Source organism: Meriones unguiculatus, chromosome 18 (assembly GCF_030254825.1).
Source record: "Meriones unguiculatus strain TT.TT164.6M chromosome 18, Bangor_MerUng_6.1, whole genome shotgun sequence".
In the NCBI taxonomy this organism is placed as follows: Eukaryota; Metazoa; Chordata; class Mammalia; order Rodentia; family Muridae; genus Meriones; species Meriones unguiculatus.
The window spans coordinates 77,127,191-77,152,072 of record NC_083365.1 but is presented as its reverse complement, the minus strand read 5'-3'; the positions used below and the strand labels follow the sequence as shown (position 1 = coordinate 77,152,072).

The 24,882-nt window shown below is 37.3% G+C and overlaps 1 protein-coding gene across 6 annotated transcripts in view; it reads left to right on the top strand.

Annotated features, from left to right (window-relative positions):
• The window catches only part of Srgap2 (SLIT-ROBO Rho GTPase activating protein 2), a 228,934-nt gene that overhangs the window by 110,317 nt on the left and 93,735 nt on the right, over positions 1–24,882 (top strand). For all 6 annotated transcript variants that reach the window (XM_060372062.1, XM_060372063.1, XM_060372060.1 and 3 more), the window contains exon 4: positions 7,156–7,318. In XM_060372062.1, the coding sequence (XP_060228045.1) occupies positions 7,156–7,318 (163 nt within the window). The remainder of the gene's footprint in view (positions 1–7,155; positions 7,319–24,882) is intronic.

The window sequence follows — 24,882 nt, the reverse complement described above, 5'->3', positions numbered from 1 at the left end:
AGTTTTTATGGCTCTGTTGGTCTAGAAGGCAAATTCTTAAAGCTCACTTCTTAGGCATGCCTCTCTCCTAAGCTCTCTCCGAGCTCTGTGGGACTGCTCCAGAGCTACAAGAATCCCTTTCACTATAGCTCTTTCCACACACCTGATTAGAGGGGACAGGCTGTTTGGAGTAAGGCACATACACAGCTTCTTGAATCCTTTCTAATCATCTGTCTAGGCAAGCATGTGGCCCTAACTTGAAATTTTGAAAGCTTATTTCTTCACACATAATGTATATGGGTTTTGCTTTGGGTACCTCTTTTCCTGTCTCAGATCTCTCCTGCTCTGAACTCATTGTTGGCAAAGCTGAAGGCACAGCTTTGATAAAGCCAGAGAAGTGTGCTTCCCCACCCCACCCCCATCTGCCTGCCTGTCTTTGAAAGGTACCTCCAGGCTGCCACTGTACTACTGTGTCACACAACCAGCAGCCACCATTACAGACGGAATCTTTTTAAGTCAGCTTCTGCCTTGGTGATTTAATTTTAAAATTCTTCCCTCATTTTAACACCTTCCCTAGCAAATCCAATCCATCCTCTGGCTTATCTGGGTCAGCAAGGGTCTGATTTTATGCACGGCACTGTCAGACCACAAATCCACTGCAGCTTTTCCTCTATCGACTTGCCTGTTTCTGTCAGCATCAGCAAAATGCATAATAAAAAAAATAAGCCAGAAAGGCTAATAACACTCATCTGAATAAAATAATCTCTTTGGCTGCTTCAGTTCATTTCATTTTAATCAAGGTGCCAGGAGGGAATTTAGGTTTACTTTATTTATTTATTTATTTGCATTCTTTCTCATCACTAGTTCGCTGTGAAACCATCACAGAATGAGCAAATACCCTTTTTTTTTTTTTAAATCTTTCTCATTGGAGACTTAATAACATATACTGAATGATGAATTTAACTCACTCAGAATTTTATCTGTTATCACAGAACTTATCTAAAAGTGAGAAATTGTATTCTTAGATGCACTGATAATTGCCAGCTTTTTAGAAATTGGCAAGTCTGATAGGGATTCTGCTATGTACAGTTGCTGGTGCTATTGGGATTCTGGGTTCCCTTTGCATTCTTTCTTGTCAGCCTCAGCATACAGTTCCTACTGTTCTTCCTTGTCTCTTTGGGAAAGGATAGTGGAATATTAAAGTCTGCTTTCCTTTTGGTATCTCTCTCATGTCTTCCCAGAGACATGCAGCTGCTTGGTTAATTGCCTGTCACTGTCTTAACCCCCCAGCTGTGATTTGCTAAGGGTTATACACTTTTAGCAGGCTGCACTCTTGGCTGTGGTCTGGTGCCTGCTGAGGAACATGTTGGAAATGGATGAAAGCTAAGACCTTGTTTGTTTGAAAATGAAAATAATAATATTTCCCACATTTGCATAGTGTTTTTGTGTTGCTAAAGTTCTCCTGCATCTCAGCTGATCTATAACAACAGCCCTAAGAAAGGGCAAACAATAGATTGTTGATCCAGAAAGAAACCTCAATATAGCAATGCAGAAGCTCAAGCCAGGCATTAACATCAGGCTTGTGCTCTGCAGAGCCATAAATGTGGCTGTTATTAATTAATTGCCATCCCAGACTGGAGGAGCTTTGGGATCTTAGCAGTGATCTATTGAAGATCTTTCAGGAGATAGATGGGCACTGCTTATTTTGTAGATGAGCTAGTAGGAAATTAATGGGACAAGTGTTATTTTGTATATGAGCTTATTGAAACAACCAGAGGAAATATGAGCGGAGAGATAGTATATAATATAGAGATTTTATGATTATAAGGCTGCTTTTTATCTTGACCATCTTAGAAATCCTTTCACTCATCTGTTGTTATGTGTTTGAACATCCGTAGGTGTAATCTCTATTGAGAGAGAAAAACTGGGCCCCTGTCCTCAGGTTAATATTAACAATTCAGTTGTGCAGGTTTCTCTTGTCCAGTGCCTTTGTAGTGATGATCTCTTCTGTAGGTGCACAATGGCTTATGAGTTTCTGGGTTTCCTTTCTCTTGACTAAAGTCATCTCTTCTGTAACACAGTGTGGTATCTTCTTGGATTTTTTTAAATAAGGAAAACACTTTTGAATATTTTATTTACTTTTTAGGGATCAGTTTTAAGGAGGTTCACAGCTGTGTTCCAGCACACTTCTAAGGGATGCAGGAGTGTGCTTGCCTTTAAATGTGTAGTCATTATTCAGCCTGAGACTAGGGGATGGGGCAGAGAGACAGGGAAAGCAAAGACATTGTACTAACAAACGTTAGATGGAAAAGATATAAAGACGCTAAGCTATAGAGGAGGAGTTTGCAGCCAGTCCTGAAAACACCTGATAAACCAGTATCAGATGTAAGGGGAGGAGGTTCTCCCTTATCAGTGGACTTGGAAAGGGGCAGAGAGGAGAGGAGGGTGGGAGGGTGGGATTTGGGAGGGAAGGAGGGAATGAAATGCAGCAGGGATACAAAGTTAACAAACTGTAACTAATATTAAAAAAATAAAAATTAAAAAAAGAAAAAATATATGAAGACAACATTTTAATTATTATTTTTTATATTAATTACAGTTTATTCACTTTGTATCCCAGCTGTAGCCCCCTTCCTCATTCCCTCCCAGTCCTACCCTCCCTTACTCATCTCTTCCCATGCCCCTCTCCAAGTCCACTGATAGAGGAGGTCCTTCTCCCCTTCCATCTGACTCTAGCCTATCATGTCTCATCAGGACTGGTTGCATTGTCCTCTTTTGTGACCTGGCAAGGCTGCTCCCCTCTCAGGGGGAGGTGATCAGAGAGCCAATAAAGACAAATTTTAATCTCCTAACCAAATGAAGTTCTTCCAGTTTCATCATCTCCAAATCAAAGAAGTCTGAAAAACTGTTAGAGCAGGAAGCCATCCTAGGAAAGCATGTCTCGCTGACTTGCTTGTTTTCTACATGAAGTGTGTTGCCCCTTTGTTCTTGTTGGCTAGGAAAATTGTCTGTATGGTATTCATATTTTTTTCTTTTTCCCACATTTTCTTTGCCTTTCTTGTTCCAACATGGCCTTAAAAGAAAGTATCTATTTGTAAGAGGGTAGTGTCTGAGAAATAATACAGATTCAGAGGGCACCAAATACTTCTTGGAAAACTATAGTCTTATTAAGAGACCAGCAACTCCTGGAAGAAACAAAATAACTGTTAATACTGGTTTGTATCTGCTGTCTTTGGGGGCAGGGTACTTATTTGTGTCCAGCTGGTCAACCCAGGCTAACTTCAGATTCTTGATACTTACACCTCTACTTCCTGAGTATTGGGATTACAGTTACCATGCCTGGCTTATAGACTGTGCTTTAAAATATATACTTGTACTTTATATGTGGAATACATAAAGTTGTGCATGTGTATATGTTACTTTTAAAGTATGGAATTTTAGAATTAATCATTATGAACAATGAGGCTGTGTTTATAAACTGAAAATATTGACACTAGAATTATGAATAAGAGTAGCTTTGTGTGGTTTCATCATGAACATTATTTCTGGTTTTGGTTTGGGCCCTTCACTATGGAGAAAGTCCTGTAGGATGGGGCTCTAGCTCCGCAGTAGAGTAGGTGCATGGCCCTTGTTCAATCCAGAGACGCTCCTGCCACTCCTCCAAAAATTTTAATTCATACACAGGTAGCTGTGCTTTTAGTTTAATTTTAAATTGATTTAGGTATTTGCAAATATATAAGTATATATATATTTGTTTTAAAATAAAGCTATTAATATTACCTAGAGACTGTTTCCATTACAAATATTAATTATGGGAACCCTAACATTTTTTTGTTTTTGATTTTTGTTTTATTTTATTTTGTTTTTCTCTGTGTAACCTTGGTTGTCCTGGACTCGCTTTTTTGTAGATCAGGCTAGCCTCGAACTCACAAATATCCACCTGCCTCTGCCCCGTAGAGTGCTGGAATTACAGACAAGTGCCATCACGCCTGGCAAAAATATTTATTTTTTATTTCATCTATGAGTGCTCTATCTACATGTATTCCTTGATGCAAGAAGGAGGGTATCAGATTTCAGTATAGATAGTTGTGAGCTACCATATGGTGGCTGGAAATTGAACTAAGGACCTCTGGAAGAGCAGACAGTGCTCTTATCCACTAAGCCATTTCTTCAGCAAATCTGAACATTTATAATAGGCATTATAACAATCCAATAATGAAATCACAAGATTGAAGTGTCAGTTCCTTAGCTACCCATGGTCTACTGTGAACCTAGCACAGACCACCAAACATTAATCTTATACTCTTAAAAGAAACAGATTAAAACCATTTGTAAACCTGAGTTTCATAAGACTTCCCCCTTTAAAAACTGTGTAATAGCCTGGTATATTCTGTACTTACTGAGAACATGGATATTTTGCCAAGAGAAACTATCTAGAAAAAATATGTTGGAGTTTTAAAACTGTATCTTTTTAAAAATTTATCATTCTGTATGTGTGTACATGCACATCACAACACACATGGGAGGTCAGAGGACAACTCTCAGGAGTCAGTTCTCTCCTTAATCTGTGGGATCCAGGGCTTGAACTCAGGTCATCAGGTTTACATGACAAGTTCTTTTATCTACTGAGTCATATTGCCAGCCCTTTTTAAATAGTACTTTTTAGGGGGTGGACAAATGGCTCAGCAGTTAAGATCTCTTTTAGAAGACCCAGGTTCAATTCCCAACACCCACACAGTAGCTCAAAATTGTCTGTAATTCCAGTTTCAGAGATTCTGATACCTTCACACAGGCATACATGCAGGCAAAAGATCAGTAAAATAAAAATAAATTAAATGGTAACTTTTTAAAATTTTGTATGTTTTTCAGATGCTATTAACTAAAATTGATCTGGGGATCACTTTGCAAGTTTCCTTGCAGTAGGAATATGAGATAATCATTGAACACGTGTGTTTCAGTCTACCACCATTGTGAATTTAGGGTTGTTTTCTGTTTCTCACCCTTCAATGCTAAACATTTTAAAGGGAATAGATTAATGAGATGTATGTTTACCCCCTTAGTTAGTATATTTTTAAGTTTTCAGAGACATCCAATGGTCATAATAGGTAGTGGCTAGTACTTAACATTGGTAATTTTGTCTGAAGAAGTATGATGGGAGGAGGCAGGGGACAGGCTTAGAACAATTTCAGTTTGAACTCAAAAAGTTACTGGTTTGACACAGCTTTTTAGATTTGATTAGACAAGTATTTGATTTGAGTTCTGGAGTGTTCTGAAGAACAGTGAGGTGTAATGATATTACTTGTAAATAGCTATTACTGCAGAATTGAAGAAAACTTCTTAGTTGAGTTCTGAGCTTTATACGTCTCAATTGCTTGGCAGCCTACAGCTCCTCTGAATGGAGACAGTGCTCCTCTCAACTCACTATTTTTGTGCCAAGAGTCTGACTGGAGGAAAGGAAGAAAAAAGTAATGAATTCACAGGTTTGATTCCTTTCAGTGGTTAAGAGCACCGTTTGCAGGTATAGGCTTATTCATTTCCAACATTGCCACTTTTTAGTTATGTCACTTAGACAAAAGCTTTCTTTTTGCTTTGCCTCTCCTCAACTTTCAGATCACCTCTTGACTAGTTGTGGGGTTTAAATTAAACAGCAAAGTAAAGGGTCCAGCCAAGCCAAACACATAGTATCCCTTGGTAAGTGTCACCATAATGAATCCGCCTTCCTTTTCTCTCCTTAAAGAAACTTAACTTCAAGGTCTATAGCTATCTGTTCAAATTAGAACTGGAACCTGAGGAAATAATTTACATGCTTTGGTAATCACATTGTTTTCATATGAAATGAACTTACAGGTTTAGAACTTTATGGCTCTACCAAAGCATGAATATTAGGAATGCATATATTAAGGTTGTTTTCTTATTTATGTGGGATATGTGAAAATGGTTCAGCCAATGATGTAAAAAACCTCTTTATATGTGTTCCATGGAACTAGAGAGTCTTCTGTGAATTTTTTCATGGCAGAGACCTTCAAAGTTGTCTTTATGGACTCCTACAGTAGGCAAACCTACAGAGTTTTTAGTCTGTAGTTTTCCAATGATTTTTGTCTCTGAAAGCTTTTTTAAAATTTTATTTTTAATTATGCATGTGTGAATGAATATGGGCTTGTGTACATGAATGCAGGTGTCCATAGATATGAGAAGAGGGGTCAGCTCGCCTGGAGCCAGAGTTACAAGTGGTTGTGAACTACCTGACATAGGTGCTGGGAATTGAACCCAGGTCCTCTGCAAGAGTAGCAAGTCTCTTCACCACTGAGCCCTCCTCTCCAGTACCTCCTATAGATAAGATCTTTAACCTTGTCTCTAACCCCTGTGATAAGCTAGGTGACCTAAGCTCCAAGATACAGACTGGAGAAACAGTCTGATTTATCTTAGTCAGAACTGAGGTTCTCTGACTTCCTCTTTCTTTTCACTAGTATGATAGAATGACAGTTCCTATGAGTTTCAATTTTCTGATCATTAAAATGGTAATTGTAGATTTTTTAAAAAAAAGGAAATGCTGAGTTTAACTAAGATAGCACATTTGAAGCTTTTTACCACTCTAGAAAAGTAGTGTTCAGAAATGGTGCTGTCTGTCCTCCTCCCCTGATTTTTTGTTCTTGTTTTTCTCCTCTTTTCAGAGTTTTTTTTAAAAAGGAAAGGTGTAGTGGTATAGGTATGCTAGTGACTTTTCTTATTGCTGTGGTCAAACAATAACAAGAAGCAACAGACAGGAAATAATTATTTTGACTCATGAGTAGAGTGGGGTTCAGCATTGCAAGGGATGTGTGGTGGCAGGGCTTCTTGGTTGTGGGAACATAAGATTACTGTTGACTCTCATCTCAGAGAGAAGGTATGAAGTACAATTGGCCTTTAGACCGTAAGGCTCACTGCCACAGTGACCCATTTCCTTCAGCTAAGCCCAGCCTCTTAAAATAGTAGCTAGACCACAAAAAGTACAGAACCCATATATATGCCAGGGGCAGGGGCATGTTGCATTCAAACCATAGCAGCAGGCTTTAGGGAAGATACTTTTGTTTCTGCTTCTGCTTTGATTACTGTGACTTTTGTGACACGGATTATAATCATAGCTGCTGGTCCTGCCTGCTTACTAACACTATTTTTTTTTCTTCCATTTCTTTGCAGGAAGGACCAGAATGTTCTCTCTCCAGTCAACTGCTGGAACCTCCTCCTAAACCAGGTGAAGCGGGAAAGCAGAGATCATACCACCCTGAGTGATATCTACCTGAATAATATAATTCCTCGATTTGTTCAAGTCAGCGAGGACTCAGGAAGACTCTTTAAAAAGGTATATAGATAGCTGTTCCTAGTCACAAAGGTTCTTGTCTGGAGCAGTGACTTGACTTTGTAAATAAGAGAAAGGATATTTTCTTGGCTCACTTAACAGGTTTTCCACTGACCATTCTATCCCACATAGTCTTAAAGAAAAATAATATTTGAAGTGGCAAACTTTTTAACTTTTCTAAGCTGAATTGATATTCCTGGGAGCACACAGCCATGGACTATTATCAAACAGTATTATATATTGATACTATTATCCATCAGTTTTTTTAAAAAAGATTTATTTATTATATATACAATGTGTATTGGCATGTACACCTGCACACCAGAAGAGGGCACCAGATCTCATTATAGATGATTGTGAGCCACCATGTGGTTGCTGGGAATTGAACTCATGACCTTTGGAAGAACAGCCTTATCCATCAGTTTAATATATTGATACTCCACTGGTGGCTTCCTGTGTGCTTTACAAAACTCTTGGGACTTTGGGCTCTGTAGTGTTGTACCATGTTTTCCTTATCTAGTTCACTTAGTAATTCCTATATGTTTCTATTTTGAATTTAGTTTTCTTTCCAAGTTTTATATTAGCCCACTTGGATTCATGAATTTAGTTATTCTTAGCATGGACTACTTTGACCAAAGAAAAACTGAAAATAATTGTCATAATTGCAAGACATTTTTGTGAAATACTTCTCTTCCTATTTGTTCTGGAACTAACTTCTTGGGAACTCAGGAACCCCCTTTTCTTGAGCTCTCATTGAAGTTGTTCTTTCATGAGGCTTGGTTATAAGTGGTAGCAGAGACCCTGACTCATGTTACACATAATAGTAGTCTTAGTCTGTGTTCTGTTGCTGTGAAGAGACACCATGACCACAGCAACCCTTATACAAGAAAACATTTAATTGGGACTGGCTTGCATTTTCAGAGATCAAGTTCATTTTCATTGTAGTGGGGAGCATGGTGGCATTCAGCTGAGTGTAGCCTCTCTACATCTCAGAGAAGTCTGTGGTAGCAATCGCTAGATATCAAAGCTACTAGTGTCCTGGCTCCTTAGGCACCTATTTACATTTCACCGGAAGCCTGAGTCATGTCACCTCTAGAAGGAAAAATGTTTCTACTAACAACATGACTAATCAGGGCCTCAGGGTTGACCTCTATAAGCTGTTGCTCTTATACTGATGATATAAGGAAGAATTTACTTCTCAGGATTACTTACGATACTTACAGAAGAAAAACAAGCATAAGTTTGCTACAATAAATTTGTAGCTCAATACACTTTTACAAATGGAAAATGCCTATGTAACCAATTCCCTGGTCAGGAATCAGAACATTTCAATACTCCAAAAGCACCATCTTTCTTCTGCAGTTTCCCCAAGGAACAGCCACAGCTCTGATTTCTAACAGCAAACTTTGGTTGTGCTTGGATGCATACTTTGTATTAATAGAATCAACATTATTTCTCTCATTGTTATCTTTAAGTATATTAATATGTAAATGCAGATAAGACTTTCTTTATTGTTGTAAGTTGACTTCAATATATTGTTATTTATTAGAGATATGAATAGGATTGTAGAATGGCCAATGTTTACTATTCTAAAAGGTGAGTAATCTCTTTTCTCTTCCCCTGGAGACCCCAGTAAATACAAAGAACTCTCTACCAAGTTGGCCAGTAGATAAGAAATTCTATTTGGATTGGGTGAAAACCTTTCTGCTTTCTAGTTCTAGGAAAAGGCACATTTCCCAAACCTTCCACTGTCTTGTTTAGAGTATATTGCACCTGAAGAATTAGAATCCCATTGATAAAGATATAGTAACCAGATAAAAGACCAAAGAACACATCTGGAGATGCATCCTTTCTGTCACATGAAGCTTTGTTGCTACCTGAGCAGAGGCCTTATCCAGGTGAATTTCTCATGTGGGATCTGCTGTTAACTTTGAGAAACTGAGCTCAAGAGCTGCACTTCTTTATGTGCTTCTGTTTCCTAAAATTAGAAAACAAAACAACAAATCCCCTCAAAAATCAGGTTAAGCTATAGATTTCAGTGGTACCTTCTGTCCTACACTAGAGAGTTCTTCTGGTGAGTTGGTAACTTTAGCTACATTTTGAAAGGTAAATTGTAGTTCCAGAGATAAAGACAAATACAAGTGAAGTGCAAGTATAGAGAGCTGACTTATGCAGTAGAAAGGCCAAGTTTGTTGTAGAATGATGCATCATTTTCAGAGGCTCTTGTAATGACCAGCAACTAAGAGATAACAAACTGAAATCCAAGCATTCATAGTAATTTTTGTTTTACTAGTGAATTTGGATCTAGCAGCAAAAAGAAAATTCATTTCTTCAAAGACATGGGCTTCAGAAAAGGTATTTTTATTTCCAATTTTACTGAGGATGCCTGTGTTTTATGTTAGTCTATGAAATTTAGTAACAAAAGTTATAAGAAAGGTGTTTTTTAAATGTATATGTACAAAGCATTATGCTAAACATTTTCATATACATTATCACCTTTCTTAAGATGTATTTGTAGCTACTTTTATTGTCTCTTTTATACAAGAAAAAACAAAGGCCTAAAGATATTAAGCAAAAAACGCAATGAGGCTGGTACTTCAGTCCTGTCATCTGGATCTAGAAGCTGGTGTTTTCATCTTCATGCTCTCTCAGGAAGCTATAGAGGCAGGGTGCAAGGAAGAGGCCATACTCTTTGCCATTGAATCTAGAAAATTATCTGGAGAGTTGGACTAGTATTCTCTTTTGCACAAAAACCTCCTGAACACATTAACTCATTGTTCCTCCAATGTGATGTGGGCAAGCAGCTCAGAGTTTTAGTGTAATAGGGAGCATGTTTTCCTCCCCAAATACAGACTTACTAGCAAGAAGGGAAACAAAGACTCATTAAATGTGAAATATGGTAAAAAATCTGGTTCATAGCTAATTCAACTAGTTTGAGGTTGTCAGTTTGGCTACACAATTGACCCCTCTGTGCTGCTGATACTCCCTGCTGGCCCTCTGGTTTGTGGTTATACCTACTGGGACATATTATATATTTTGCATGAAGCTGTGTTGGAGATTCTTTTAAGCTAAATATAACATCTGGAAAGTAGCCCCCTGTCCACAACTAAGAAACAGACCTACTTTGTTTAGGAGTCTACAGAAACTTGAGTCCATTGGTGCTCCTGACATTGCCTTCATTTAATGAAAGCTCAATCTGTCTGACCCCTGTTGGAAGCAAAGTTTGGATAAATATTATTACTACCACCCTCATTTATTTAATGTGGTGGCTTCAAAAATGGTGACTTTCACCCCCACATGGAAGAGGAATAATTTTCCCATTTTATCAGTTATGCTGTTTCCCACAGAGGGAAGGACAGTCTTGTTTGCTTCCTTTTTTCACCTTGCAGATGAAACTTAAAATACCTCTGGCCTTGCTTTTTTCTTCTAGCCCTTGACAGATGCTCATGCTTAAGCTTGGAAGCCAGTCAGTTTAGACAGTCCTATGGCTCTTAATTGTATCCTTGTTTTTCCAGTTCACTCTACTCCTAATTTAGTTTTAGTGCTCTATTTTTCTCTAGCAGAAATTCTTAAATTAAGAAAGCTAGGTCACATTCCCCACAGACTAGTAGGTCTCAACTTTGCCTGTGCATAAAAGTTATTTGGGGAATTTTAAGAAAAAATCTTTGTGACCTTGAATTGACAAATACATCTCAGAATATTAAAAAGCATGTACTGTAAGAGAAAAAATGGTAAACATGACTTTATCAAGTCATGAACTTTTTGAAAAGGTATTTTAAAGAAAATGAAAAGCCACAGACTGGAAGAAAATATTGCAATGTTATAACACAATAGTTGACACTGAATAATTTATTCAAAATAGAGATTTATTTCTTGACAGTTGTAAAGACAAAGTTCACAGCCTCTGGCAAGGGCCTCCTTCTTATAGTGTCATAGCATGGCAGAAACATGACGTGAATGGTGGAGCAGAGAAAGAAAGAGAGAAGTTGGTTTATTTTCATCCTTTTATCAGAAACTCACTCCTGAAATAACTAACTCACTCCCATAATAAAGATACTGATCCATTAACCTAATCACTTCTCATCATTATTACACTGAGGATTAAGCTCATGACCTTTAAGGGGCACAATGAAATCATAGCAACATACATCTGAGAAAAACTTGTATCAGAGTGGAGAACAAAAATAAATAAATAATAAAAACTTGGGGGCTGGAAAGGTGGCTCAGAGGTTAAGAGCCCTGGCTGTTCTTCCAAAGGTCCTGAGTTCTATTCCCAGTCAACCACATGGTGGCTCACAGCCATCTATAACGAGATCTGGTGCCCTCTTTTGGCCTGCAAGCACGAATGCAGGCAGAATACTGTATAAATAATAAATAAATCTTAAAAAAAAAAAAACAACTTAAAACTCAATAATTAAGAAGACACACTACCTAAAATTTTGAAGTGGGCAAAACATAGTAAACATTTTTATACTAAATATATACATGATCAATCAGCATATGAAAAGATGTTCAGTGTCATCCATCATCAGGGATATACATGTTAGAGTAATTAGGATATATGCTACCAATTCCCTAGTGCTTAAAATGAAAACAGTTGACAATACCAAGTGTTGTTGAGGATGTGCAGACATAAGAGTATGAAATGATAATAGTTACTTTAGATGATAGTTTGAAAGCTATTATATTGACAGCTATTATATTGATACATTTTTATAAATGAAAAATATTATCTATATTGATGTGGCAGTTCCAGATATTTCTAATTATTTACTCAAGAGAAATAAAAGTATATGTGAGGGGACTCTGGCCAGTGCAAGCATGGCTCTGGCAGACCTTTCCCTTCTCCCTGATTTCCTCTGCCATTCTGAAAACCATTAGATTACATTCCTAAAGCTAGCCACCAAGGTCTCTTCTCTTATTTGGCCACTTCCTCCACCCAAGACTGAATGCCAAGGTTCAGCTATCAAAGTATTGAAGTCTAGCAATCAAAAGCCCACTTTGGCTCACCTAATCAACATGCTGGATTAAAATTAAATACCTCATTCTAACACATGGTTTCCCCTTGTACCCTTACAGACTGCCATTTCCTATATGTCACCCCTGTCTCTGCTCTATCCAGAGGCAGTCCTTTGTCCCTCAGGGATAAATACTCCTCCTCCCTCATAACCTTCCCCTTCTCCCTCATCTTCTGTCTCCAGTCTTTGTCTCTTACTCACTAGGGCAAATAAATCTCCTTTATGCTGGTGACTTGATTTTGGTTCTGACAGATACTTTTCCTTTCAGTATGTTTACATCAGTCCTGTACCTGGATATTCTTAACAGCTTCTGGTGTAATAAAGTTAAGAATTTTATGATGAGAAGTGTATGTGAGTGTCCAGGTGGACTCTAAATGTACTCAGAAGTGTCCTTATAAGAAGGAGATTACAGTTAGGAGAGAAGTTCCATGTGATAAAGAGTCACAGAAAGAATATGCTGTGCCACTGCTTTGGTCATAACGTAGGGCTAGATGCTAGAGAATGCAAAGACACAGATTCTTCCTGAGAGCCAAAAAAGCAAAAGTAACTCTGCTGACAGAAATCTATTAACAAGAGAATTACTATGACTTGTCAGATTTTCATTGACACCAAGTATCTTGGTTCAGTTTCCAGTTGCTGTGATAAATAAAACACCATGACCAAAACTTTTAGGAATAAGAAGGGTTTATTTCATCTTATAGTTTGTAGTTCATTAACCAGGGAAGTCAGAACCTGGAGGCAGGTACTGATACAGAGGCCATGGAGGAGTACTTGGAATTTTGTTCTTTGTAGCTTGCTCAGCCTGCTTTCATTTATAATCTAGGATCACCTGCCCAGAGGTGGCACCACCTACAGTGAGCTGTACTATTCCATTTTAAAAGAATGAATCAAGAAAATATCCCACAGGCTTGTCTATAGGCCAGTTTGGTTGAGAGCATTTTCTCTTGAGGTTTTCCCTTCTCAGATGACTCTAGCTTTTGTCAAATTGACATAAAAATTAGCTAGCACACCGAAGAAATAGGTTTGGAAGTAAAAGAGGATAAAAGAGATTTAAAGTTAAACACAGTACATTTACCCCTTGGATGGTAACATAATTTCCCATGTATGCTGAAAGAAGATGATTATAAGAGGAATGTTCTATAGTGTTGTTGTTAAAAATAATAATAGGAGAAAAACTGACACGTACTTATATATGCATTTATCAGCATCTCTAGCAGGTATAGCTGTCCTTCTGTGTCCACATTTTCAACCACATACTAAAAATATTTGGAGAATCTGAGCATGTGTATTATACATGAATAAGAGTTTTTCTTGTCATTATTTTTCTAAATCATATGACAACTCTTTTCATAGCATTTACATTGTGTCAGGTGATATAAATCCTTTGGAAATGATTTACAGTATAAAGGAGGTATTAAGGCCATTATAAAAATACTGTGCTACTTAAGCATCATTTGTTTTTTATATCCTCTGAAGTTCTATAAACCAATGCCCCAAAGACAGTAAGTAAGGTATGATTGTGCTGTTGATTGAGTGAATGGGAAAATAAGTGGTTTCTAAAACATATGGCCCTGTATTGTGCCTCTTTGAGAAAGGATTTAACATGGAGATATCTTAGAAGAATAGATGAGTGATTTAATCTTTCTGAACACCCAACTCCATCACCTGTCCTCCACTGAACTTTGTATCTATGACTGAATTTCTTCCTCATTACAACATGGTCGCTTGAAAGCATTTTATGTTTTGTAGACAGCTATTCTAGTTGTAGTTTATCCTCTTGGTAGAAAAAAAGTTGTTGTGATTACTTGAAAAAATTTTTTTGGGATTCTCTCATTTTTGATGAAGAGATTGTCTTTGGAAAAAAAAATAGGATGTGAAGTTGAGATTAGCTGAATAGGGAATGGAAGGCTGCTAGATACTTCAAAGGTGTGTCTACCAATAAAGGGATCAGGTCTGCCACCAAAGCCGACACACAGGGGAGCCTAAAGCAAGTGCTGTTCATGGTGTTTTAGCTTTGGTTTCTGTGACACTGAGCAGCGTTAGTGCTCTCCCTAAAGGTATTTCTCCTTTAGGGTAGTCCAGGATTATTTTGGACTTAGGTAGCTGCAGGCTTTTGCTTAGCTTAGCTTGTTTGTTGCTTTTTTGTTGTGTTAGTTCCTTGCTATCTAACTGCTCTTTCTGAAGGAGCCTACAGTGCTAGATATAAAATATTCCAAGATGTAGTGGTACATCAAATTTTAGAAACTAAGAAATAATTTTAAAAAGCACAATAAAGGGGTGTGAGTAGTGGATACCAGAAAAGCAAGTGTCTAAGCACAACCTTGTAAGTTGCCCTACATTAGAAAACTCTGCCGTCATTAAATATATTAGTGGACACTGTAAACACTGTTATGCTGAGTACTATATTTTACATCCACAAACTGTATGTAAAATGGTGATAGTTAGTAATACTAACTATCACCATTACTAACTTTTCACTAAATGGCTGTGTGAATACCACTCAGTATAGTAAATGGATATTTGCTATAATCCTTTTGTCTTCTTATGGAAATATTAAATACTTTAAATATTAAATAGCATATAGCTCAGTGAATTTTTACGAACATCTCTTTTGTTCTTTCCTAGTCATTAATTCCTGAAGGGCTGGCTTCTGACAAAATAAAAGCATTTATCTCTTGAACTTTTATATAAATGAAATCTTCAAGTATTCTTTCAACAGTTTAAATGCCTTTTTTTTTCCCTCCTGGTCACTACCATTTATACAATAGGTGTAATAGATGTCTTCTTTGAAGTATTAAACTTTGTTCTAGAAGGCAGTTAGATTAACAAGTTAATTACTTTGAACTTGTGGGGACTTGGTTTTTTATTTTCCTGTGGTGTGTGTGTGTGTGTGTGTGTGTGTGTGTGTGTGTGTTTATTCTTAGTCCTGGGGCAGTGTGTATATTTAATGCGTGGCATTTCTTGGGTTTCCATAGCAAGCACAAAATGTTTATCAGGGCCCTCTAACGTGGCAGCTTCCAGTTCTGTCTCCTGTATCTCTCTACTATGGTCAGTCTCTAAGATAGCTGTCTCAGTTTGCTTGGGGCTGAGCAGCTCCTGAGACTGGAACGTCCAGGGTTATCTGCTCTGCTGTTGATGGCGTTTGGGTAGTTGTACTTTGAAACTGTTTATTAATATTGCTGTGAACATTATATTGGAATTTTTCTTCCTAATTCATAGCTGAGAGATTAAAATTCTGACTGATAAAATACTTGTATAACAGTAGGAAGAAGTGACACTGAAATTTGAACTCCCATGCCATTTCCACTATGACATACCTCCACCCTGAGCTTAAAGTCAAATTGTTGTGCCTGATCACAAGCCAGGCTTTTAGGCAATGAATTCAAACCAGAGCCTGCTGCTTACTCTCTCCTCTTATTCCTTTAACTTTTCTACTGTTTTTCTTTTCCTCTTTCTTTTTCTTCCTTCCTTTCTTTCCTCTTTTCTTTCCTTCTTCTGTATCTAATCATTAAGTCTTACGGTATTATGTTCATTATAAGAAATTAGAAAAAAATATTTTTAGTCTAATGCTGGTCTTTTTCAGTGATATTAATTTGTTGATGAGATTATGGCAGTTATTCCATAAAATTTACTGTTGTTTAGCTTCTGCCTATAAGTTGGAAGCTGGTTCTGAAAGCCTAAATAAAGTTTTATATTTAGTAATAGTAGTAATGGTGGTGGTGGTGGTAGTAGTAGTAGTTGGTTGTTATTGTAGGGATGAAGAGAGAGAGAGAGAGAGAGTCTCTAAAGCCCAGGCCGGTCTGAAACTTGAAATCTTCCTGTCTTGACCTAAAGCTGTTTTGGTTATAGGCTTGTGCCATCATGCCTAGCTTATTTAAAATGTATAATGTACATTAAATCAGTTATTCATATTGAGTCACAGTAGGAAATACCTAGTTAGCCCACTGGTATTGATGATAGCTTGATACCTCATAAAGCATTCACAACCTAAACCCTCAATTTTGCAGTAACTTTTTTTCTCAAATGAAATAAAAGGTAGTTATAAAATTTTACACACACACACACACACACACACACATACACACACTGCTGCTGTAGGAAGAGTAGGTGATAGATCATCCACTCTTTATCAAGTACTTTAAATATCCACTGATAATTATTCATGTTTTTATTTACCATCTCTGTGGCTCTTACATTCTGAGAAAAGGATAGGCTTATTAATATAGCTTAACAGGCAAGCAGACACTGGTTTGTAAAAATGCACTAATGGTATGCAAGCCAACTCAGTACCAATTTTTTTATTATAAGGTTCACAAAAATAATAAACATAATTAAAACTAATACTAAATGAGTATTGGCCATGTCCAGGGCTGTTGCTAAGCCCATTTAATCAACACAACAGACCTTTGTTATCTGTGTTTATACATGAGCATAGGCAGAAGGGTTAGGCAGTTTCTTTAAGGCTGTACTGGCTGACAGGAGAACTGAGATTCCAGCCTAAGTAGTCAGCATCTCCTGAGTCACTTCTTCACACCATCATGCTCTGCAGCCTTGTGTGCATGGAGGTAGCAGTCATGTGGGTAAGCTGCGGAACCAGTTCTTGTGCAAGGAATAATGGCTTACACATCCCACAGTCATACACTTTGATGCTATTATCAAGCCAGGTTTTCCATGGTGGTAGACTTTGTGCTTGGCTTGTCCAGAGAGACGCAGCACTCTTGATTTTAGCTTCCTTCTTGCAGAGCTAGCTTCTTTTGATTCTCCAATTTTTCTTTTTCAGGAGCAATCCTTTGAAATTTGACCAGCGTGTCTGAGCATGATTTTTATTTAAAATGAGAACAGATTTAAATTTTTCCTTCTTCTGAAACAGAATCTTCAGTTTTTCATTTTATATCTTTCTTTGGTAATCACATCCTTCTGGTCCCTTAATTTTTCTAGTCAGATCTTTCTTTGATCTCCTCTACTTCCCTCCTTTCCCTCAGACAGGGTGTCAGTATATCACCCAAGGTTAACCCCTAAATTTTTATCCAGTCCAAGCTGACTTCAAGATTCCTGTGCCTTTGCATCCTAGATGCTTGGGTTTCACATATGTGCCACTGTTTGTCCAAAATTAAACATACAGATACTGATTTATTTTAGCTATCTGCACTGAGATTCTAGTGTTGAAAGATCGTATCATAGAAATAGAAGAATTCTTCATAACTTCTGACCCCTTAGTTAGCCAGGCAGTTACTGCTAACTTCAGGGACAAGAACAGTGATTTTTTTTTCTGGGTTTTGTTTTTAATTTCATTTTGAAATAGATAATCTTCCCTGGGTCTTAGTTGTATTTTGTTTGCTTGTTTTATTTTCTGTTGTGTAAGTAGTGCATGTAGCTGGATTCACACCTGTAATCTCAACAATCAGGAGGATGAGTACAGGAGGGTTGCTATGAATTCAGGGGAACATAGGCCACAGAGTGAGTTGAGGCCAGGCTGAGCTACATAAGACACTGTGAGAGGAACAACAATAAATAAGAAGTAATAATTATTTGGAATCATTATGAACAATTTGACATATTTTCTTTCAAAATTTTCTATGTATTTTGTAGAAAATGAAGATTAGATAACAAATGTAATTTTACATGTTTTCTCATTTCTCTGTAGTTAACTTTTTTTTTTTACATGCCATTGCATCCTTTAAAGAAAATCAGTTTTTGTTACTGTGTAGCATTCTGTTTCCCTTGGTGTCCTTATATGTTCTTTTGGTTCTTTTGTCTCTGTTGACTTGACTTTCCTTTTGGAGAGCCTTATATATACAGATGCAATCCAAATTCTACTTGGGATCTTCAGGGAGTAACTTCTTTTTAAGATCATTAGGTAGCCTACAGTTTTTTGGTTTTGGTTTTGGTTTTTGTTTTTCTTCTTCTTCTTCTTCTTCTTCTTCTTCTTCTTCTTCTTCTTCTTCTTCTTCTTCTTCTTCTTCTTCTTCTTCTTCCTTCTTCTTCTTCTTCCTTCTTCTTCTTCCTTCTTCTTCCTTCTTCTTCCTCCTTCTTCCTCCTCCTTCTTCTTCTTCTTCTTCTTCTTCTTCTTCTTCTTCTTCTTCTTCTTCTTCTTCTTCTTCTTCTTCTTCATTGTTTTCTTTGATCTTACCTGAGAATGCTCTTAAAACTTTGCCTGGGCCTGGGCCCTGGCCCTAGATAGCTCAGTATAGTTGTTGCAGTGCCAGGTATCAGTTTCTCATTTCACACTGAAGAAAATCACTCATATCCTCTTGTGTTCATCCTTGAATATCACAGGAATCAGTAAAAACCTGAGAAGAAGTTGCTGTACAGGACTATTACAGCCAAATGGTCTCTGGATGTGTTCCTATAGAATGGTGTACATTGTGTACCTCCCCCCAGCTGGAGTGGTCTTTTCATATCTAAACTAGTTCTTTTTTAACAGTATTGTTATCACATGTGTTAAAAAGGAAATAAAGTAGACAAACTAAGAGATCCAGTGTCCAGCTTTGATTATCTCTTCTCCAAAGTCAAGATAAATTTTTGCACCCATATAAGTAGCACATCCTTTCCTGTCTTGCCTCTTCCCTTGATCTTGTTCTCCTTTTGATGTTCATTTTGTGGGTGGAGAGTAGAAGAGGGAAAAATAAAAAAGCCATTCTCTATTTTGTTACTTTCTAAGTTAGTATGGTATTTCTGGGCCTTAGTGTTTTCAAGGTAAGAAAAATTGCATGGCTTACCTGACCCTTTTTTTGAGGACTTCTTAAAATAAATAAGTAAATATTTTTAAATACTATATTTAAATCCAAAAGCACAATTAACCACTACTAGTTTGTTCTGTCCAATTCCATGGTATTATGTGACTGCCTACAGTTGCTCAGTATTCAGACTGACATAATAACATCGCTGTAGAGATCAAAGTCTTCACTTCTTTGATATATAAATAGGTCACAGGTTTCTGCAGTTACCAGAGAGCAGTTTAATGAAGGGTAGTTTATAATTTGTTGTCTGTAGGAACTAGGAAAATGAACAGATTCATGAAAGGTAAGTTAGGTAAGACCCATTAGAGAGAAAAGAGTTAAGCTTTTAATTCTTTCAATTACCCACTTTCAGGATTCTAGGTTTTCCATCTACTTCTTATCTGATGGAAATATCTTGAATGATCGTTTGTTGTTTTTTTTGTTTGTCTGTTTGTTTTTTGTTTTTTCTAAATATATGAAATGCTATCCATGAGAATGATCAGCACCAAGGGTGTATTTTGGCAGGCAGTGGAAAAATAGGTAGGGAGAGTTTGGAGCCTGAGTGTAAAGAGCTTTGGGTAGAGTTCAGGGAGTTTGAGTATATATAGTCAAAGAGAAACATTGGACATGTTAAGTAGAATAGTGAAATCTTGAAGACCATGTCTTTTAGTCATATTGGTGGCAGTATTCCACTTGGTTTAGATGGAAGAAACTATTGAGGATCTTGCTATTGTAATTCAGGGAGATAATGGAAATTGAAAGTGAGATCTAAGAGGCAGATAATATAGATGTGTCTGAGAGAGCAGACAGAAGAGGGATTAAAATTTACTTCATTTAACAGATACTTATAATGTATGTCCTGTGTTCTAAGCACTGAGCTGGCACCAGAAAATAGCAGGTAACAAAAAGTCCTTGCCGGGGTTGGGGATTTAGCTCAGTGGTAGAGCACTTGAAGGCCCTGGGTTCAGTCCTCAGCTCTGGGGGTGGGGGGGGAACAGGCAAAAAGTCCTTGCCTTCATGGAGCTTGTATTCTAGTAGGAGAAACACCATCAGAAAGTTGTGGTGTATGTATGTGTCAGAGAGACAGAGGCAGAGACAGAGAGTGTGGTGTGATAAAGTGAGGTAAATAGCCCATAGGTCCTAAGAATACAGGGTAGCCATCGAAGATCTCACTGCTAAGCTGGTATTTGAGCTGATTCTTGGAGAAAATTATGAATTTTGCTGTTAAACTCTTTGAGGAAGATATATCTAGTAGATAAAGGTGTTTCAAATAGACTGTAGGAGAAACAAGCTAGTATCAAGGAGAAAAGATGAGTAAAAGAGGTTTCTATGAATAATCCAGGTAAGAGAAAATAGATTAAGACAGCATGGTGACTATGGCAACACTGGGAAGCTGTTAGCTTTAGGTTTGAAGATGGAGCCAATATAATTTGCTGCTAAATTGAATGTGGCACAGGAGGAAAAAAAAAGTTAAGATGGCTCCCAGCATTTGGCTTAAGCAATGAGAAGTTGGACTTCCTGTTTGTTCATGTCTCACATAGGAAAGTATGTGGGACAGCCACTCATTTTAATCTAGCCTTGTAATTAGTAAGGAATCTGAAAGCCAAGAAGCGACCTGCCATGGGTCATTCAGGTAATCATAAAGATAGAACCAAATATCCCAGGTTTCCTAATTATATTTAAAGCTCCCTCCAGGACTTAATACCACACTTCCTGAGTAGTAGTATGATATCTGTTCCAGATAATGGACAGGGAAGCATTTGTAAGGGCAAAAACTGGAAGGAATATTTGAAAACTAACTATAAAATAGACAGTTGGAACCAGAAAGTGAGTAAAGACCATTTGAGAGAAGACTGAAAATCCAGCAAAGAGAAAAGAAGATGTTAAATGGAAACTGAAATAGTGAGATCTAACTAAGAGGTAGATATTATAGATGTACCTGAGAGAGCAGACAAAAGAGGGATTAAAATTTACTTCATTTAACAGATACTTACAATGTATTTCCTGTGTTCTAAGCACTGAGCTGGCACCAGAAAATAGCAAGTAACAAAAAGTCCTTGCTAGGATTGGGGATTTAGCTCAGTGGTAGAGCGCAAAATATGAATAAGGCAAATAGAAATTAAGAGTGAAGATGACTTGGTGCTAGGTACCAGGAAGGGGTCAGGAAGGACCAGACCTGGACAAATACATTAGGCCGAGTTTGAAATCTTCAGAAACTGGTACTTAGTACAACCTCCTCAGAAATGTTAGGCATTGCTTTCTCCTTTTATTTTTCATGTAAGACATTAGGTAATGATGTAAGCCTAATGTACTATTTTGTTTTTAATCCCTTCCAACTACTGTCACCTTCCTGTAAGTTCTAAAGAAGAATTCTACCTTCATATATACTTCAACTTATGAACTGAACAAGAACATCCTTCTTGCCCATTTTTGTCTCCTGGAGATTGTACGAGGCTAATAAGAGTAAAATTACTTTGGAAAATAAATATTATTTAAATGAAGCTATCCTTTCCTAGATGATAGAGTAATAAAATCTTTACATTCACTATCCACTAAACACAAAACACTTGACCAGAAAACTGCATATTATTTTTGGAAACAGCATCAGGCATTCAGTATCATTTTGTTTATATCTTGCTTCAAAACTATGTATTAGATTAATGTAAAACCTGTGTTTTAAAAGTAACTTTGTAGTCATTGTTACCTAACCCTGCCCCCCCCCAAAAAAAAGAAAAGAAGGAAAAAAGAAAAAGAAAAGATAATTACCTCTGCTCTCTAGCCCTCACAGGTTTTTCAAAAATTTATATACTCAGGTTTTTCTTACCGCATTCTGAGCATTCAGTTTCAGAGCTGCAGGCTCGAACACAGTGGAATCTGATACTGTCTTTCTAATCCTGTCACATAACAGGATATGAAGAGTGGGAATGGAAATTAATTGCACCCTATTGGCATTATTAAAATTATCAGTGCACATCCCCTTTTGGGAAGGAAAAATGACAAAGGGTGTTTTAGTCAGAGTAGATGATTTCTGACACACTAGGTGGGTTTATCCACAGGTTAGATTTAAGGATGTGATCTGAGTTTGTTGCCTCTGACTTGATAGCTCTAGGCTATGGAATCTCTGCCTCATCTTCACTCTACTCCTGTAGGAAAGCCAGGCTCCCACTTTTTCTTAAATAGAAAATCATGCCTTTTCATTTAAGACAAGTATATTCTGGTGGCATATTCCTCACAAGATATATGCAGTCATGTATCTTAGTTAGGCCAGAGCTTGAAGTCTTTCCTTGTTCAGTTTCACCCTGAATGAAATAGGTAATTGAAAAGCTTGCTTCCTGGTGGTTGATTATATTCATTTTAGTGAGTCTGAAGTCCTGACAGTTGGTCCAGACAATTTTGTATAGGTGCTTGCTTGTCTATTGCCTATGGTGTTTGCTGGTTTGGAGGAAAGGGACCGTTGTTTATGAATCTCTAAGTGAAAAAAATCTGATATGCCCCGATGGCACCTATTTCAGTTTTCATGTCAACTCCTAATGAGACTAGGGGCCAAGGAGATGGCTTAGCTGTTAAGAGCACTTGCTGCTCTCGCAAAAGACTCAGATTTGGTTCCCAGCTCCCACATGGAGGCTCACAACCATCTGTAACTCCAGTTACGGGAAATCTAATGACCTCTTCTGGCTGCTAAGAGCAACAAGCATGTTTGTGGTACATATGCATGCATGCAGACAAAATACTCATCCACATAAAATAAAAGGCTTTTAAAAATTATAACCTGTCTAGGACTTGTTTTTCTAACGTGTATGTGTGTATGTGCGTGCACGCACGCACCTCTTTAGTCTGTCTGTCTTGAGATTGAACCCAAGCTTTGCATATAGTAGGTATTCACTTTATCACTGAGCTGCATTTCTAGCTCTGGCCTTTTACAAAGGTTACTTTGAGAAGTTATATATTAGACATTAGAAAAGTGAGAGCAGTTAGAAGGCCATTGTAGAAGATGGTGAGGTCTGAACTAAAACAGCAAGAGGAATAGAAGAGATACCACATCTCTTTGTAGAATTAGAAGGAACAAGCTGTTCATTTTTATGTGATAGGTGTAAATACTGGAAAAATACTGAGACAGGAAGACAAATCTTAGCCTCTCTAGATTATCAAGTTTCTAAATAATTTCTAGGTTACTCCTCTAAGAACTAGAGCAGCTGTGTTTATTAAACGTACTGTAAATCTTGGTCAGCTCTCAAACCACGATCCTGTTGTTCAACCCAGAGCTATCTGTAATCTCCACTGTAAATGTGCTACTTGGTAATAGGTTGTGATCAAATGAGTTGACTTTCTGCATAGCCCAGAGGCTACTTCTATCATCTTTCCTTAAATTTCTTTTACTTCTTTGCTTAATAGTATCCTCTTCTTTTGGATTAGAATCAGTATTGGTTCTCCTAATTCAAAACCTGGATCAGGAGTCTATGGCCCTCTAATGTGACAATAACACAGAAGCATTTCTTACCAGGTTTTCCAGAAAAGGAGAGAAAAATAAGCAAGCCAGCAAAGAGAGAGAGAGGGAAAGGAAGAAGGGCTTTGTTTTTACCTTGAGAAGGAACCTGGAAAAGATCACTGTTTACCTAAGAGGGTGAACATTTGCAGAATAGCTTTGTAAGGGACTTGAAAACAACCTTTTGGGGTTTTTTACAACTGGAGTTTGAGTTTATGGAACTACTTGAAGAAAATTTTTTGTATTGGTTTAAGCACTTAGGATTGTTTCGGACTTGAGGTCAGTGGTGAGTCTGATCTAGGCAGAAAGGAAAGAGTTAAAAGAGAATTGAGCTTTTACTATGAAAGCCCTCTTGCATTCAGGAGTCCTACTGGGTTTGTGAAAATCCCTTGAAGGCAATATGAAACAATAGTTCCTTGGATATATTTCTCCCACTGCCAATTTGAATATATTAAATTGTCAAATCAAATAGATGATGAAGGAAGTAAGCTATATGAACCAGGAAAGAGGATTGTAACAGTTGGATCTGTGGTTAACAGGAATTTCAACACACTTTCAGATCATCTCTTCAGATGGATTGAGTTCTCCAAGACTGGCTTGTGCCTTCCTCAAATACTTTTGACCCTTCCTAACACTAAGACTCGTGCTTCAGAAGTTTGAATTATCATTCACAAGTCAACTGTGCAAAGTGAAAAAGAGTAGTGAAGGTTTTTGAAAGAAACTGCAAAATAGAAAAAGAGTATCAGACCAGGAATTAGCTGGGATGGTGACCTAGGGCTCCAGACGGTTGCTTTACTTATCTTATTGATTTAACTTCCTACCATGATTTTGACATTGTCTTCTGGATGTTACCTGTAGACTAGAGATATGTTTAAAGAACTTTGAATTAAAAACTGAAATATTCATTCATATTTTATAAAATTTCACTGAGTAGATTGGGGCCCAGGGAAAAATGTACCAGGCATAGTTGTGACAAACTTACTTTTTTCTTCTGCATTCTAGAAATGTTGTTGTGATTTAAAAAAAAAAAAAAAGAAGAAGAAGAAGAAAGAAAAAATCCTGTTTTATTTATTTTCTATACTTTCTTTTAATTTGCTTTGGATTTCTGTATAATAAAGTATTTTTCAACCTCTTAGAATATTCAGGACTAATTTAAAATTATGATACAACCACAGGCATAGTTTATTCCTTCTGCCTCGGTTTATGTAGAAAATTGACATGCCCTGGCTTGGAGATCCTGTCCTCAGCTTTTCAAAATGCTTGCTCCAACCCTTCATATTTGACTGTGAAGCCCTTAATTCATAAGGAATGTGGAACTGACAGTCCTACCTACAACCTGAAAGGACA